The sequence below is a fragment of the Chelonoidis abingdonii genome, chromosome 8 (assembly GCF_003597395.2).
Source record: "Chelonoidis abingdonii isolate Lonesome George chromosome 8, CheloAbing_2.0, whole genome shotgun sequence".
NCBI lineage: Eukaryota > Metazoa > Chordata > Testudines > Testudinidae > Chelonoidis > Chelonoidis abingdonii.
In genome coordinates, this window is record NC_133776.1 from 94,067,255 (window position 1) to 94,083,417 (window position 16,163).

Here is a 16,163-nt window from a genome sequence, read left to right on the forward strand (position 1 = left end):
ACATCTCACCGTCTTTCATATATTTATCCTCACAACACCCCATTGTTCCCATTTTACAGATGGGAAACAGAGGCACAGAGACATAAGGTGACTGGCCCAGTGTCACACAGGAAGCATACAGCAGAGCAAGGAACTGAACTAAGTCTCCCAACTCCCAGACCAGCACACTATGCCCAGGACCATCTACCATCTCTCTGATCTTCCACTGACACCTGCTACAACTTTCCAGTAACCAGTTTCACGCAGTATCTCAGCTCCCAAACTGAGACACCCCCGTTTCTGTCTTTTTACCTTTTGAAGACCTGCCTGTTGTGCAATTCGTGCCTCTGTCTCTGTAGGGGCAGAATAGTTTAGATTGCAAGGCTTGTTGCCCAGTCTCAACGGAGCGGCCTGTTGTCTCATCACTAGAACATTTGAGCAGCATAGCACAGTATCTGAGCATCATCAGAGATCCTGGAGTCTGGCATAAGGACATCTGAAGGTAGTGTGGGGATGAAGGAAAATCAGGAATGGCAAGGAGGGTGATTGCAAGGATTCTGGGAAGCTAATAATGGGAAGAGATGAATCTAGGGGTTGTACTAGCTGGTTATAGGAAAAACATGTATGTACTTACATATATGGCCTCCATTACACTTGTGTACTTCACAAACTTACATTTATGTACATTCTCAATGCCCCAGTTAGGTAGGGAAGGATTAATATATCCATTTTACAGATGGGAAAAGAGAGCGACAATGACTTTGCCCAGTGTCTCCCAGGAAGTCTGTGACAGAACTCAAATCTTCTAAGCCCCAGATCTGCATGCCCTAATAGGGAGAAGAAGGGCTTGTGGGGATTTCATCACCCCACAAAAGTCTATAACTGGAGTAGCTGGGGTATGGGTGAGCATACAATTTATTCTGCCCGTCTTCAGTTATAACCACATATCTGTGTGTCTTTCTGAGCCTGCAGAAAACATTTAATACACTTTTTTAAAACAAAACTGGGCTTGCTTAAATACAGCAACCAGCAGACAAACCGGGACACCATAAAAGTTCTGAAGGAAAGAGACAGCAGTGAAAAAGAGGCAGGAATGCACCAGCTCAAAGAGAAGAGCTAGCACAAGCTTGTGAGTCACTGGGGGATTCTGGGAAACCCATCTAGCTGGGGAGTTCCACAGGCTGAGGCCATAAATGATCATGTCTCTGAGGGAAGAGAAGGTCATAGAGTTTAAGGTCAGAAGGGACCGGTAGATAATCTAATCTATCCCAGGGCATTAAACACCATCCAACCACTCTCACCCCAAAACCCACCACCAGAATGAGCCCAAGTATCCCAGCCCCTATGCCCCCCTCCCCCTGGAGACTAAACTATTATGTGCCATTGGCAGAGAACAGCATGGGCTGAGATGCACCAATGCCCAACTCTCCTGCAAGGGCAGGGAGTTATGTGAAACATATGCCCAGATGATCCTGGCAAGCGACTTGCACCTCATGTTGCAGAGGAAGGTGATAAAAGCCCCAAAGTTCCTGCCAATCTGACCTGGGGGGGAAATTCCTTCCTGGCCCCATCTTTGTTCAGGATTATTAATTCAGGCATTGAAAATGCTTTTTGCTATATGTATGTATCTGAACGGATCATTTGAAAGGTCAGGCCAGCTTTATCCTCTGACTTCCTCCCCACCCCCCATTTCCATCCCTCTGTCTGTGCTGACTAGAATCCCACAGCAAGGAAAGCTCCTGCTCCCTGCTAGAATTCTTATGAATGCTAGAAAGGAAATTGTAATGGGTAGAGAGGGGCAGGACCTGCTCCGATTAGCCAACTGAGCTGGCCAGTTTCTCACTCCCAGTTGATTGCGGAAACCTCCCTCCCCTAATGCCACATGGCTCAAGATGGTGACCAGGCACGGAGAGCGAAATATGACCTTCCAGGGCTGTGCGGCAGATGCTTTAGAGCAATGCTGTTACAAGGGCGAGGCGAGTGAGGCACTTGCCTCAGGCACAGCTCTACCACGATCGGAGGCGCTTCAGCAGCAGCTCTACTGCCACTGCTTCTTCGGCAGCAATTAGTCCCTCTCGGAGGGAAGGACCTGCTTCTGAATTGCCGCCGTTGCTTAATTCATTCTTCGGTGGCAATTCGGCAGCAGGTCCCTGAGTCCCTCGGAATTTCTGCTGAAGAATGAATGAAGTCGTGGCCGCAATTCGGCAGAAGGTTCTTCCCTCCAACAGGGACTCATGGACCCGCCGCCGAAGAGCCTGGAGCCGGCCCTTGCCTCGGGTGCAAAAATTCCTTGTTACGGCTCCACTCTAGTGTGTTCTGGCTGAGAGCCGTTGTGAGGAATTCAGCTTGAGTCATCTAGAATTCTCTTGGTGGCTGTCCCAGCTCTGCTCAGCTCCTCTTCACCTTTTTTAATTACACTGGGGCAGCACTTAGGGCACAATCAAGCCCAGAGTTTTCCCTTTCCTTTTCATTGCAAATATAAGACAGATGAAGTGGTTGGGGTGCTGTATGCAACTTGAGAGCCATGTGTTAATGGCAGAGCGGCTGTTTTAATACTTCAGAGTTGATTTTGCTTTGAGTGGAGCCTTTTTACACTTCTAGTTTCCTCAAGCTTAAAACAATTATTTTTTCTGCATGTGTATTCTGGCAAAATTTCTCTTCTGGATTAATGTCATTGGGTCACCACATGGCCACCATGCGTCTATTGGGAATGTTTTTTTGGTGTTTTATACTAGGCGATGACCCATTTCTAGGACTTCTTGAGAGGTTTTGGCTCCAGCCTATCACTCCTCCATGTGTCTTACCCCTCCCCACCACACAGCTGAGATAGGACAATGTCACTGTTTTTGTGAAACATTCGTGCTGACAGTTAATGGAATGCTTTAATGGCAAGGCTACTGGAAAGTTGTGGGAAAGGGCAGAAAAATTCCTGCAACTGCCAGCCATTTTTCTCTTCCAATGGACCTTTTTTTTCATCAGCTCCTAAGTGCCAGGATAGTTTGCAACAAAAGGTAAACTAATTATCAGCCTTACTTGGTTCCTTTTAGCCGAAGCAGCCAGACAGATCCTTAGCACAGTGCACATATAGCTGCAGTGTTCCAGTAATGGCAAAGCAGGCAGCTAAATGCACATGCCCTTAACTTGGAACCACGTACCATCTCTTGAGGATGCTAATACAGACACCTGAGTCCATAAAGAAGAGACAGAAACATCCCAGCTGGCTAGTTATAAAGGAGCCTGGATTCTCCATTGGATCAGAGATTTCTGTTTGCAAAGAAGGATAATCTCATGGAGGATGCCACTAGATGCTACCAATGACATTATTTCTAATTCATTAGAGTGTTGTTATTTATTTATGTTGCGGTCGCACTCCGAAGTCCCAGCCAGAGATCACAACCCCATTGTGCTAGGCACTGTGCAAACACAGAACAAAAGATGACCTCTGCCCCAAAGAATTTACAAACTAAGTATAAGACAAGAGACAACAAGTAGATACGACAGGCAAACAGGGGAGCACATGGCTGCAACACTCCTCAGCATGATAGGCAGTAGTTTCTGCACTCCAGATGCTTGACTTTTGTCCAGCTTTCTGTAGATAACTCTACACTCTGCTAGACTAACCCTAAGATGAGGAGAAAAGAACAGGGTTCTAATCCTGGCTTTGTCTCTGAATTGCTTTGTGCCCTTCGGCAAGTCACTTCTCCTCTCTTGGTTTCGGTTTCCCCAGCAGCAAGATGAGGAGGATAATCAATTCCTTGGAGGGTATCAGGAGGATGGATTAGTTGATGTATGTATTATGCTTTAAAATGTGTAAAGCCCTGTTTAAATATGACATGTTAGTAGTAATATTTTATTTCGCTTCAATCTGGTTAATTTCTCCATGAATAAATTAGTATATATGTAACCCACTGAGGAGTGAGTTACAGGTCCCCATCTGTTCTCAGTCCACACAGGATACGGGTCTATTACAGCCACAATTAGACAGGTGCGGCTGTTGAGCTCAGTGATTTAGGTGCCAGGTCAGTCTTAAACAGAAGAATGAAGAGCTTGCTCCTGTGATTGTAGGAGGGCCTAGCCCTTGATTTCCAAGAACAGAGGGTTATGAAAACAATGCAGTGATGAATATGTTACCATCTTTACTGTGTTCTGCTCTTGCTACAGAACGAGGAGGAAGAAATCAAACTGGAAATAAATATGTTAAAGAGATATTCTCATCACCGGAATATTGCGACGTATTATGGAGCATTTGTAAAGCAGAGCCCTGCAGGCCAGGATGATCAGCTCTGGGTAAGAGTTGAATCCCTTCTGTGTTTATCAGATTTCCCTGGGAGAGCAAATCTTCATTGGGAGCTCCAGTGTGCTTAGCCCTGAGTCTAACTCAGTGATCCAGATTTTGCTTTGAGGACTACTTTGCAAGAGAGAGACTTTCTGCCTGCCTATCTGCCCCACTTATGATTGAGAAGTGAATTGGAGAAGGAACACAAGTGGGGCTTGGTACATTTTATGGTGACATGGTACCTGTAAGACTCTGAGGTAGTCAAAACACAAAATAGTTTTGTAAATAAATCGCCTTTTTTCCAAAACACAGAATTCCTTTTTTCCCCCTATGAAAATGTAAATTGAAAAACCATGTTTTTGGTTTTCCTGGTTTTGATTTCATTTTTTCCTTTTAGGTCTTTCCCTCCTTTTCTTTCTTTTTTTTCCTCCCCCTTTTTCCGGTGGCAAAATGGAAACAGCAAAAACTGGGGGAGGAAGGAAAAATAAAGACCAAAAAATTCAGTAAAAATATTTCTGATCATTTTTTCAAAATCAGTTCTTTCTGAAAAATGTGAAAACAAAAAGATTTTCTGAATGTTCTCAAAATTCTCCCCTGCCTCGCAATTGGCTCTAGTAAGGAAAGACATGCCGACAGTGAGAGGCATTGCTGGATTGTTTTACACCAGCAGCAAAGTGAAATGAAAATTTACTCCACTTGCAATCCTCAGAGGTTGGAGGTAGCACCATCCGTTTATAGTTAAGCCTGACTGTGTAAGACCAGAACTCGAACAGTGTGTTTAAATGGGGATTACGTTAAGGATATATACTGTGTTTGCCTCTCTGCAGTTGGTGATGGAATATTGTGGAGCTGGCTCTGTAACAGATTTGGTAAAGAAGACAAAAGGTAACTGTTTCAAGGAGGACTGGATTGCGTATATCTGCAGAGAGGTTCTCAGGGTGAGTCTTGCTAATAGAGTTTGCTTGTTGTCACTTGACAATCTGAAGAGTTTCCTGTAATAACTACAAGATGTGGCACCAGGGCTGCTTTATTGTCAATAAAAGAGGATGTCCCAAGTTACTTCCTGGGCCCAATCTTCATTCTTTGCTATTTATTTCTCCTGGACAGTACAGAAACCAAACCAATTTCTCATTGTTTTTTGTGAAACACAGACAAATCTGGTAGCAAGGGTTACATAGCAAGCCAGGCTGAAAAGATCCAAGTCCATTAGCAAGATACTGATCTATCATCACCATGGAGTTCTAACCATTTTTAAATAACAGTAAGATAAACACATATTATGGGAACTGCCATTCAAATGACATATGTTAAAATAGTGCATTAAGGCTTCAAAGGTCTAAAGTCTTTTATTTGTATAGGAACAGAGATGGGTGGTCTGTCTGGTAGAACATCAAATAGCCCATTTGGATTTGGGACTGGACTGCAGATTTGAATAGATACCAAATCCATGAGTCACTGGGGGCATCTGTTCTCTTGTTGGGAATTACTCTTTCCTGTGAATGGAGTAGCTCTACTGATCACCTGGAAATTTTGTTGTCGGGGACTTCTGCTTGCTATCATTACCATGACCCACTACGGTTTGCATTCTGCCTCCATATGGGGACACGAACGGCCGTATTTTCAGTGGAGGCATAAAAACCTCCCATCTGTCCCTGGCAAAGGGGTAACTGACTGAGACGGGCAGGTACGCAGTTACTCACTGTTCAAGTGCAAAGGTGGGTTAATTTTTGTGGACACGTGCTGTTCTACTTGCACCACTATGGCATCCCCATTAGAAAATTTGGTTTTACAAGCCCCCTTTTAATTTAAATACTGCAACTTAAGATGATAAATACATGTTAGTGTAGGACAAAAGGGAAGGGCTACGCCCATCTCCCTGTGAAAACTGATGAAGAGCGTGTGTGGAGAGTGACCTGTCAGCAAGGAAATTGTGGACAAAAGTTAGATTTTGTTAGAAGCTGTTTGTTTCTAGTCACTCATATTAGAGAGGGCATTTTTGGTGGGGCTTGTGCTTCTTGTCTGCATCAGTTCAATATACGATATTCCATTATTTCTAGCCTCGTTTAACTAATGTTTTGAAACTAAAATAGTCTCGGATGGAGAGGTGATCACCAGTGACGGAAGTCTGTGGGAATCTGGCTCAATACAGGATTTAATCCATTGCGACAAGTCTTTTGTTCTCTGCATACTCCATACACAGCACTCCGCACACTGTGCAAACACTTCGCTGTTCACACCCCAGTTTCCTCTTTAGTGTGCCTTTAACATGTGCTGTAAATGGGCATCCCTCTGATTCTGAAATTACAGTGTGCAATTCTGGGGCCTCTTTCTCCTCTTATTTGTCCTCAGAGATGGTCTCCTGCTGTCAGACCCGTGGGAGCGAGAAGAAAATCAAACCCATTGTTGCTTTCTTCTCTTATTGCTAAATGAACGTGTTGCTGCCAATCGCTGCTAAAGAATTTTAGATTAGAAAATTTTAGTCCCTTTTCTCCATTAACATAGCCAGAACAAAGCAAAAGAACTTCATGGGACAAAATTCCAAATCTATGAAACTGATTTAAAAGAAAAAAACAAGCTAGAACCATGTGGTTTTCTTGCAGGGTTTGGCACATCTTCATTTGAATCACGTTATCCACCGAGATATTAAAGGACAGAACGTTCTCTTAACAGAAAATGCAGAAGTAAAACTAGGTAAGTTTCTCTCAGTTTTTTCTAGAACTCTGTTTGTTATTTAAAGATATGCTGAGGTTTCCGTGTTAACCTGAAAAGGATATCTAATAACCCAAGAGTGAAAAATAGATTAAATATAGTTGTAAAGACTCACATTTATATGGTGCCTTTCAGACAGAAGGATCCCAAAGGTCTTTATAGGCTCTGTGCATGGGAATTGCTCTCCTCATCTGAAATACAACCATCCCAATAGAGTCAAACTCAGAACCTGTTCACTAGCCCACATCAACACTACATTATGCATAAGTACCAAATTCAGAATGTAGGAAATTATCCTTGTCATGTCCTTTCTGCCCAGACAAGTTGGCGGAGGTAATATCTGCTACTGGACCAGCTTCTGTTGGTGAGAGAGGCAAGCTTTTAAATTTACATAGAGCTCTTCTTTGGCCAACACAGTTTAGAAAAATCAGTTTTGAGCAATAAATTCCACTAAGCCGTTTTTCTACTAGAAGTGGGTTAGGAGATTTTAATGAAACTGATAGTCAGTGCTGAGGCCGTGACACATACTTCACCCTGTCTAAAGGTCACCATGAAGTTATGTATAAAGAGTTTCCACCCAAGGGTATTTGAGAGCCCTCTCATTTCCACTTCCAAATGGTATGTCGCAGTGGCAGACTATTGACAACTTTTAGCTCTGTGAAAACAAACAATGTCAATAGCTCAAAAGCAAATGGGAACAGTTAGGTCTTTGGTTTGTTGGAAGGACATCACAGGGAATATCAGGCCATTTTTAAAGAGAGCGTATCAAGAACGGTGCTTTTCTCATGTAGGATTTTTCTTTTGTTTTCTCTGTTTCATTGTTTCAGGCATTCAAAAATAAAATAAAAATTATTCTGTGTAGATACTGGGGGAGATCCTCAGTAAATGTAAAGCAGCATAGCTCTGACGCCTGGTGAAGATCGGATCTATGTGGTGAAATCCTAGCTCCGCTGAAGTCAGTGGGAGTTTTATCCCAGGATTTCACTGAGTCTTTTTTCCATTTGGCAAATTCTCCTGCCGTACTTCTTGAAATTAACAAGGCCTTTTTTTGTTTTGTTTTGTATGGCTGCTAACAACATAACTGATGTCTTTCACCTATTAAAAAAATAAAGCAAGTACTCTATTTTATGTGAGTAGACAGTAATGAAACATTTCTATAAAGTACAAAAGTAAAACTAAAATATTTCCAGAGAAATTTAGCTCAGCCATGTCTAAAAGCCAAGAAGCTGGAAAACTCAGACTTCAGAGATCCAATGTCATTCAACCTTGTTAATGGGCTTTGTATAAAAGACTAACATTTCACATCCAAAATACAGAATGCATGATGCTTCAAAGAATAGACGCCCACCCATTATTAGATAAGCTTACACAATTTAGTGCTACAATAATTTCATGTTGCAGTATGGTTCTCTAAGGTCTGTTTATCAGTAGATGTACCAGAAGTTGCATGCAAATTTTTTGCTTCATTGGAGTCAAGCATGAAAATCTGCTCATTGGTGCCATGGGTAATAATAGGGTTGTACCCTTCCTAATCTCTTTTTCCTCTACTGTTTACACTAATGGGATACTACTGTAGCTACTTGATGAGTAACACTCAGCTTTATTTATACCTTTTTCCCAATTGATCTGATATTGTACAGAGGTGTTTTTTTTAATTAATACAAACACGTAGTTACTGAATGTGGGTCCTATTTATTATCTGAGCGATGATATTTGACAATACAACTAAAAAATCATATTGAGATGCCACTGCCCATTAGCCTAAAAGAGCACAGTATAACTTAGTCCTCTTAATGCACTTAACAGATGGATAAAACAGTGCACTCCCCGAACATATTCTGAGATGGGAGTGCAGTGAAAAAAGGTCTGTGAAACCATTCAGAACAAAGCAATCCATTTCCTCACTAATGTGCTGACCTTATCCAACTTTAACCACCAGCAGTAATACTAGACATCTCCCAGTCACACCTGAACACTTATTTGTAGGTTTTTGTTTTAGATTAAAATACCATTTGAAAATCTTAATCCTCCCCCCACCCTCAACATAGTGCTTAATCCAAGTATATATTATATTCCATAGAGATCAATAAAAAGCACTATGTAGGAGTTAGGTATTACTGTTATCATGGGAATACATCCTTACAGTAGCCGTTCTGCCAAACTTAGCATGGATCGTGTTAATTTTAAATTTTCCTTTTGGACTGTCTGATATAAATAGCAGAAAGTGGCAAATTCCCAGCATCTCTGCAGTGGGCTCCATCGGAAACCCTGTATTATAGGAGCTCAAATCTGCTATGCATTGCAACCCTAGAATTTGCTTTCCAAGCAAAGGCAATAACGTATCAAACATTTTGTCCTATGAATTCAGCACTTGGCTCATTACTTTACGCTTGCTTAACTCTGCAGTGGATTTTGGGGTAAGCGCTCAACTGGATAGGACAATTGGGAGAAGAAATACATTCATCGGAACTCCGTATTGGATGGCGCCCGAGGTCATAGCTTGCGAGGAGAACCAAGACTCAACGTACGATTACAGAGTGAGTGTTCTTAGGAATTTAGAATCAATAGTAAAGTAAACACGCTTTTGCTATTGACATCCTTTACAAGTAGTTAACCGAAAGAATTGAAAAAAGGCGTCACCCTCCCTTAAAACCACAATCATGCAAAGATCTGTATTTTGAATATGCGGTTTGTGACCAAAAAATAAAGAGGAGTTTCAATATGAATTTATTTTCTTTGTGAACCGTTAACGTACAAAATGAAATACAAAGATGTTTAGAATGAAATGTACGAAAGTATCGCTTATTCTCTGAAAAGAAGACACAATATCTGGAGGTGGCTAGGGTGAAAAGGCCTGAAAAAAGTGGCTAAGAAGCAGTGTATTGTTAGCATGGCTTCTTTCCTCTGTGGTAGCGAATTATTTTCCCTTATGCTTATTGCACAGTCCCCAGGGTAAATTTACAATAATATCACATGTATAATTATTAGATTAGAACAACAAAAGACTCCTCACTCCAGAAAAGATCACTAACCATTCCCCACAATTAAGCTCTTGGGAGAAAAAGTCTGAATGAATATATGGGTCTTGTCCTTATGACTATATCTGGACTGTTTTCTTGGTGAGATACTCTCTCAACTCATTCATGTCACTGTACAACCATGAACCGAATATCCTCCTCACTGACACCAAAGAAATAGATAGAGTACTTGTTATTCTCCTGAGGCCATCTGGGCACACTGTAATTTGGATACCAAATAATGGCTATCAAAAAATTCTCTGGCTGTCCCCCTTACTATTATAATATGCTGATTTGGCTCTAAAGAGGCACATGATACTGTTTGTCAGCATCTGGTTGAATTGCTTGCACCACTGTCATCATTTACATATCTGCACACACCACATAGGACAATTTCCAACGAATGCTTTCTGAATGACTGTTCTCTCCAAGTCCTTGTGTTGGGGTGGTTGCCTTTTTTTGTGCATCTTGTCCCTATAACAACTGGGTAACAGAAGGATCATCAAAATTACATCTGTTATTCCAGCTGTGGGATAGTCAGAGCTCATATTAGTACTTCTGTTTTCTACTGAGTCAAAGGGCATGATTCTGATTTACACGGCTTTGCCACTGTTGAAAAATGGCCTTTCACCCATGTAAAGACGTCTTAACATAAGAGAGAATCCGGTCCAAAGACTTATTCGTTGCCTTTTTTCATACTATATAAACCTTATCCCAAAGACTCAAGAAGGTTATCTGTTAGCTCCCATCCATACCCCCAATTCTATTCCCATTTAGCACATTTTGTAGTGATGACTGAAGGGTCCAGCCAGATTCCACAGACTGCAGTAGAACGCTGATCAGCCGGGGGTTTCCAAAGTGCTGATTCAGAGACAGCGTTGTTATTCAGAAGTGTGGACTAGGGCAAGTATTTATAAACATTGCTGATATGGTGAGTGAAAAGCAGGAAGCTGTTCTGCTATGCCCATGATTTCTCATGGGTCCTGCTTTTAAAAAATAAAAAAACATCCCACCAAAAAATGCAGCCCTTCCTAGCTCACTAGCCTGGTTTCTCCGTATACCCCTGTGCATCAGCCCACAGTTACCTGAAGCTTGCGTGCATGTCCCATCATCACCAGAGTCTAAGCCATGGTCTGCACTGGGGGAGGGGGGGTTTCGATCTAAGTTACGCAACTTCAGCTACTTGAATATCGTGGCTGAAGTCAACGTGCTTAGATCGACTTACCATGGTGTCTTCACCATGGTGAGTCGACTGCTGCTGCTCCCCCGTCGACTCCGCCTGCGCCTCTCGCGGAGGTGGAGTACAGGAGTAGACAGGAGAGCACTCTGAGGTTGATTTATTGCGTCTACACTAGGCGCGATAAATTGATCCCTGCTGGATTGATCACTGCCCACCGATCCGGCGGATAGTGAAGACGTACCCTTACTGTACTACAGTGGGTGGCCATTCGTTTAGAACTTTTTCTAAAAGACCTCCCTTTTCTTGCTTTCAGTCATTAGTTAAATGACACAGGACCTGAGCCTGAACCCTCTCCAGCTCCCACTGAAATCCAGTGTCCTCCTCGGGATCAGGCCCACAGTCTGCAGTGCAAGTTGTTTCCAGCCTTGTAAAGCACCGTGGGCTGGCTTTGCACTGTATACATTGTGAAGGTGTCGTCTTAGGGCCAGGTCAGACATGAGTAGCTGTCCATTAAGGACTTTTGTTCGAAGGCTCCAAGGATTTGCCTTCTGCCAGTATTTTGTCTCATTTTCTGCTGTGATACAGCATGGCCAGAGGGCAGCATAAGAGTGTTAGCAGGGGGCCTTATTCCCTGCCAAGGGAGGAAGGTTTGCTTTAGATTAACTAGAACAGCTGTGGCCAGTTAGAGCACCTGACTCCAGTTAGAGCACCTGACTCCAGTCATGGGATATAAACCCCTGCTTCAGTCAGACAGGGGGTGGTAGTTGAAGGAGAAAGGTTGGATTGGAGCAGAGTGCAGATTGCAGAAGAGAAGAGTTTGTCCAGAGAGAAATAGAAGGTTTGGAGGAGTGCTGCGGTGGATTGGGAAGCCCAACAGAAACCCTAGGTAAGGGGCACCAGGCTTGTATAGAAGAGAGGCGAGAAGCCCTTCACAAGCTGACGGGTATGAGAGGGAAGTAACCCAGGGGAAGAAACCGCTAGTCAAGTGGTTCACCACAACCCCAGGGCCCCTGGGTTGGGACCTGGAGTAGAGGGCGGGCCCAGGTCCCTCCCTCTCCACTCCCCTCCTCCAAGGACACTAGGGGAGTGATTAAGAACTGGTTCAGAGGCAAGCAATATCGCCCTGAACCTACCCCAGAGAAGAGAAAGCGCGAGACCCAGAGAACAGTACCGGCAATTTGCCACACTGCCTAACAAAGCGCTATGAGACTTCAGGGTGTCCTTATCTTTTATATAATAATCATAGAGATCTCCCGTAAATGTATTTGGATAAATGAATCTGCCTAGGTGCATATGTCCAAAAAAAGAGAGAAGTGTTGCACACCACTAAACAAGTGGAAGCCTGGTTACGTCCTTAAAGTCAATAGCATTACGCCTGGTTTACAGCTTTGTGATCAGAATCTGGCCACTTGGGTTTATGATGCTGTGTAATATTCATAGAGAAGACTCCAATCTGACCTAACTGAACTAAGTTTATATTTCTATGTAAATCTGAATACATTGTTCTACTTTTCTTCCTACTGGCTGGTAACTTGTCCATGGATTGAAATACCTTCCATGGGGCTGACTGCCATCTCCGTTCAACCAGTGTAGGAAAGCAGTGGGATGAGAGCAGTATTTGGCCCAGTGGGGTCTCACCTGTGCACCTCCTCTGTAACAGAGGAGAGAATCTGGGCCATGGCTTTGCGTGGGCCCTTCTATATTTGGGAACTTTTGTTTTTAAAATGAAAGGTCTGTATTTCGGGGCTAGTTATTTTAATGATGAATCAGCTGTTCCAAGCTGTGTGGGAAATGGAAAGCTGGCCATTAGCACATTTCCTACAGGCTCTGCTGGGAACGGGAGGGAGCAAAATGGATATCGCTCACAAGAAAAGACCCTTCCATGAAACTCTAGGCAAGCATTATGTTTGTTTGTTTTTTAACCCTACATACTGCAAGTTACGTCATTCACGGTTTCTTTTCCTGCAGAGTGACTTGTGGTCTCTGGGAATCACAGCTATAGAAATGGCAGAAGGAGCTCCTCGTAAGTGATTGGGTATAGTTCTTTGTTAACTAGTTAGCCTAAATTTCATAGACACGTTCTGTCCTGCTAGGTTGGCTTATCTCCTGCTCGTCTAGGGTGTGTATACTGCATTCAGCTCTGACTGACTCTTTCAAATAATTAGTTATTTGACTCTTTTCCTATCTCTGCTCCTTTGCGCACCCTTTTTTCTTTTGATTCTTGCGCTGTGTTTCGTCACCCCTTGCCTGCCTTTGGGAAGATAGGGAAACCGTCTGTTGCCTTCTAGAGCTGAGGTTAGTAGTGTCACTTCATTGATCGTTACATGTGGATATAGATGAGCAAGAGCGATTAAAGCTTCAGCGTAAATGTGGGACAGTTTTAGTTCTGGGGCTTCTCCAGAGAAAAGCATCCCTTGAAAATGGTCTCCCTTCCTGTTGTGGCACGAATCTTCACCCTGTAATTCCAGATGGAGGATTCCTCCAGGAGGTTGGATTAGGGGCCGGTGTCAAGAAAGAGCTATTCACCTTCACGATGCATCAGTGGGCTAATTCACCTCTTTGGCCTTCCCATCAAGGGAATCAGTTCTTCATTGCGCTGCAGCCCATGCAGTCATGCAAAGGGAAAATGCTACCGAAGCAAAACACGATCAAATCTGAATGGGAGCGTTTCACTCCCGCTTTGCACTGGTGTAAGTGGCTGTCTGAGGTGCAGCGTAATGGAGGATGGGGCCACCCAGAGACAGAATTTTGGTCTGGGGTAAGTGCCTTGCTCACTCCTGAGTTTCACAATGATTACATCTGTTCCCCCCTCAAAGCAATTTTGGAGATCTGTGGAGTGAGACCCTCTGCCCCAGAACAGCAAAAATACTTCAGCCACACTTCAATCACAATTCTGATTTGCTTCCATAAACTCTCCCCTCCTGCAATTTTCTTGCTCCTCCAGACCGTCTCCTACAGCCACATGGCACCACAATTCTGTCAACATGCTTCTGGCATAAATTTTCTTTCAATATTATCTACCAAAGTCAGATACTCCTGATATAAGACACCATTGCAGAATGTAATTTAGATGCAGGGTCCTGGTTATCTAGCGCTGTTGTAGACTATTACCCTTGTGCAATAAGGTAGGTTTGTGCCTAGGAGCACAAGGCGTGTGGGATGTTCTGCAGCTTAAAGGGTGTGAAGACACAATAGGGGTGTTTGGCAATTGCTGAACCTGCTGGAGGGGATCCTATTCATAGTCTAGGACCTGGCCTATGCTAGAAAGCACCTGGGCTGTGTTTATCAACCAGTCAAGATACAAGTCAGGCCAAACTGAGTTCTAAAGCATTTTCACAAATCATCCTCCAGTCTAGCTAGAGCTTAGTCTTGAGGATGAGTCTTAGAGGATATTTTTTAATGTAACAAACATTCTTATTTCATACCATATTTCCTCATTTCAGTTGTATTTATTTATTGTATTTTCACACGGGCTAATACTAGTAGGCAAATTTTAGGGATGGTGCGATAGTGTATTTATTATTTCTATTGAGGTAACACCTAGGAGCCCCAGGCATAGACCAGCACTCAGTTGTGTTAGGCTCTGTACAGACACAGAACAGTCCCTGCTCCCAAAGAGCTTACGATCCAAGTATCAGACAAGAAACAGTAGGTGGATACAGACAGACAGATGTCAGAACACCAGGAAACAATGAGACAATAGAGCCTAATGCTTCTCTCACACCTGTTCTACACTCGTGGGGTTCCATTGCCTTTAATAGGCTACATCTCCGTTACGAGCTAGGGTTGTCATTCCCCCACTAGCTCTCATCAAGCTAGCATGAGTATGAATAGCAGTGCAGCCGCAGTGACACGGTTAGCAGCAGCTGAGGTGTGGCTGAGCCATGCCAGCTGTGTACCCAGCCATTGCAGGCAGGTTGGTACGTGGCATGGCTAAGCCATGCTTCCTCTGCTGCCGCCCATCCCCTGCTATTTATGCTCTCCCTAACTCTGCAAGAGCAAGTGTCCACGAGCAGAGGAATCGCACCTCCAACGTGTAGAGTAGATGTAGCCATGGAGTTACTTCTGATTTACACCCATGTCCCTGAGATGATCAGGCCTGATAGTCCCCATCCGTGTCATTCAACCTGCAGTAGCATTTTGGAGGGGCAACCATCCGCCAACATTTCCACTCCACACCCGGCAAACATGACACATTGGGAATGTTCAGTGAAATGTACGGGGTGGACTTTCTGGGATAGGACAGGATTTAATTTTTAGTGCTGTTTTCAGCGTTGACCTGCTACAAAAAAACCACGAGTGGGTGTACAGGGAAAAAACAGCATACCAAGCCCAGTGTTGGAATCTGTTTAGAAAGCACCGATTGGTCTAATAAGTGGGCACAGAGTTCTTAAATACAGTGTAGCCAAAACATGTTCTTAGCTATATGCCCAGCTCCAACGGAGCAATGTACCAGTTCCTAAGCCAAGTTTTTCTCTTCCTACTTTTTCCCTTATGCCACATGTTAACAAACTCCTCGCTCAATAGCATCTAGCTTATTGTTCACCTCAACTGTAAACCAGGCATATTAAAATATGATCCAGAGTTTGGCTTTCACATTTAGATGTAAATGTCCTTTCATCGCTATGAAAATGTGCTTGTTTTATAATCCAGTCAAGCATTCTTTGGCCTTTGTTTTGAACAGAGATATAGAGCCTTAAAAGTCTGAATGGATGCATTAATCATTTCAATGGAGTCCTTCCTTTTACTGAATCCTTACATCTCAGCTATAGCAATGTGCAGTCTGGCCCACTCAGAGCCCTTCTGTGCTGCAAAGCTTTTCCTCCTCTGGGCAGTGAATTCCACTGAATAGCATTGAACTCCTGTGAAGGGCACTTCCATCCTTTGGAACAGGAGGAATGTTAAAGGGCTGCTACTTCTCATATCAGAAAGAGCTGTTCAGCGCACCCACATCACCCTGGGTCAAAGAGATCAAAGGCCAGGGGAAACCTGGCACTGCTTT

At 43.4% G+C, this 16,163-nt stretch overlaps 1 protein-coding gene across 1 annotated transcript in view; it reads left to right on the plus strand.

Moving 5' to 3' along the window:
- NRK (Nik related kinase) overlaps positions 1-16,163 on the plus strand; it is a 126,871-nt gene that overhangs the window by 51,024 nt on the left and 59,684 nt on the right. The window contains exons 4-8 of the mRNA XM_032767056.2: positions 4,141-4,266; positions 5,083-5,193; positions 6,856-6,946; positions 9,371-9,501; positions 13,130-13,184. Of these exons, the coding sequence (XP_032622947.1) occupies positions 4,141-4,266; positions 5,083-5,193; positions 6,856-6,946; positions 9,371-9,501; positions 13,130-13,184 (514 nt within the window). The remainder of the gene's footprint in view (positions 1-4,140; positions 4,267-5,082; positions 5,194-6,855; positions 6,947-9,370; positions 9,502-13,129; positions 13,185-16,163) is intronic.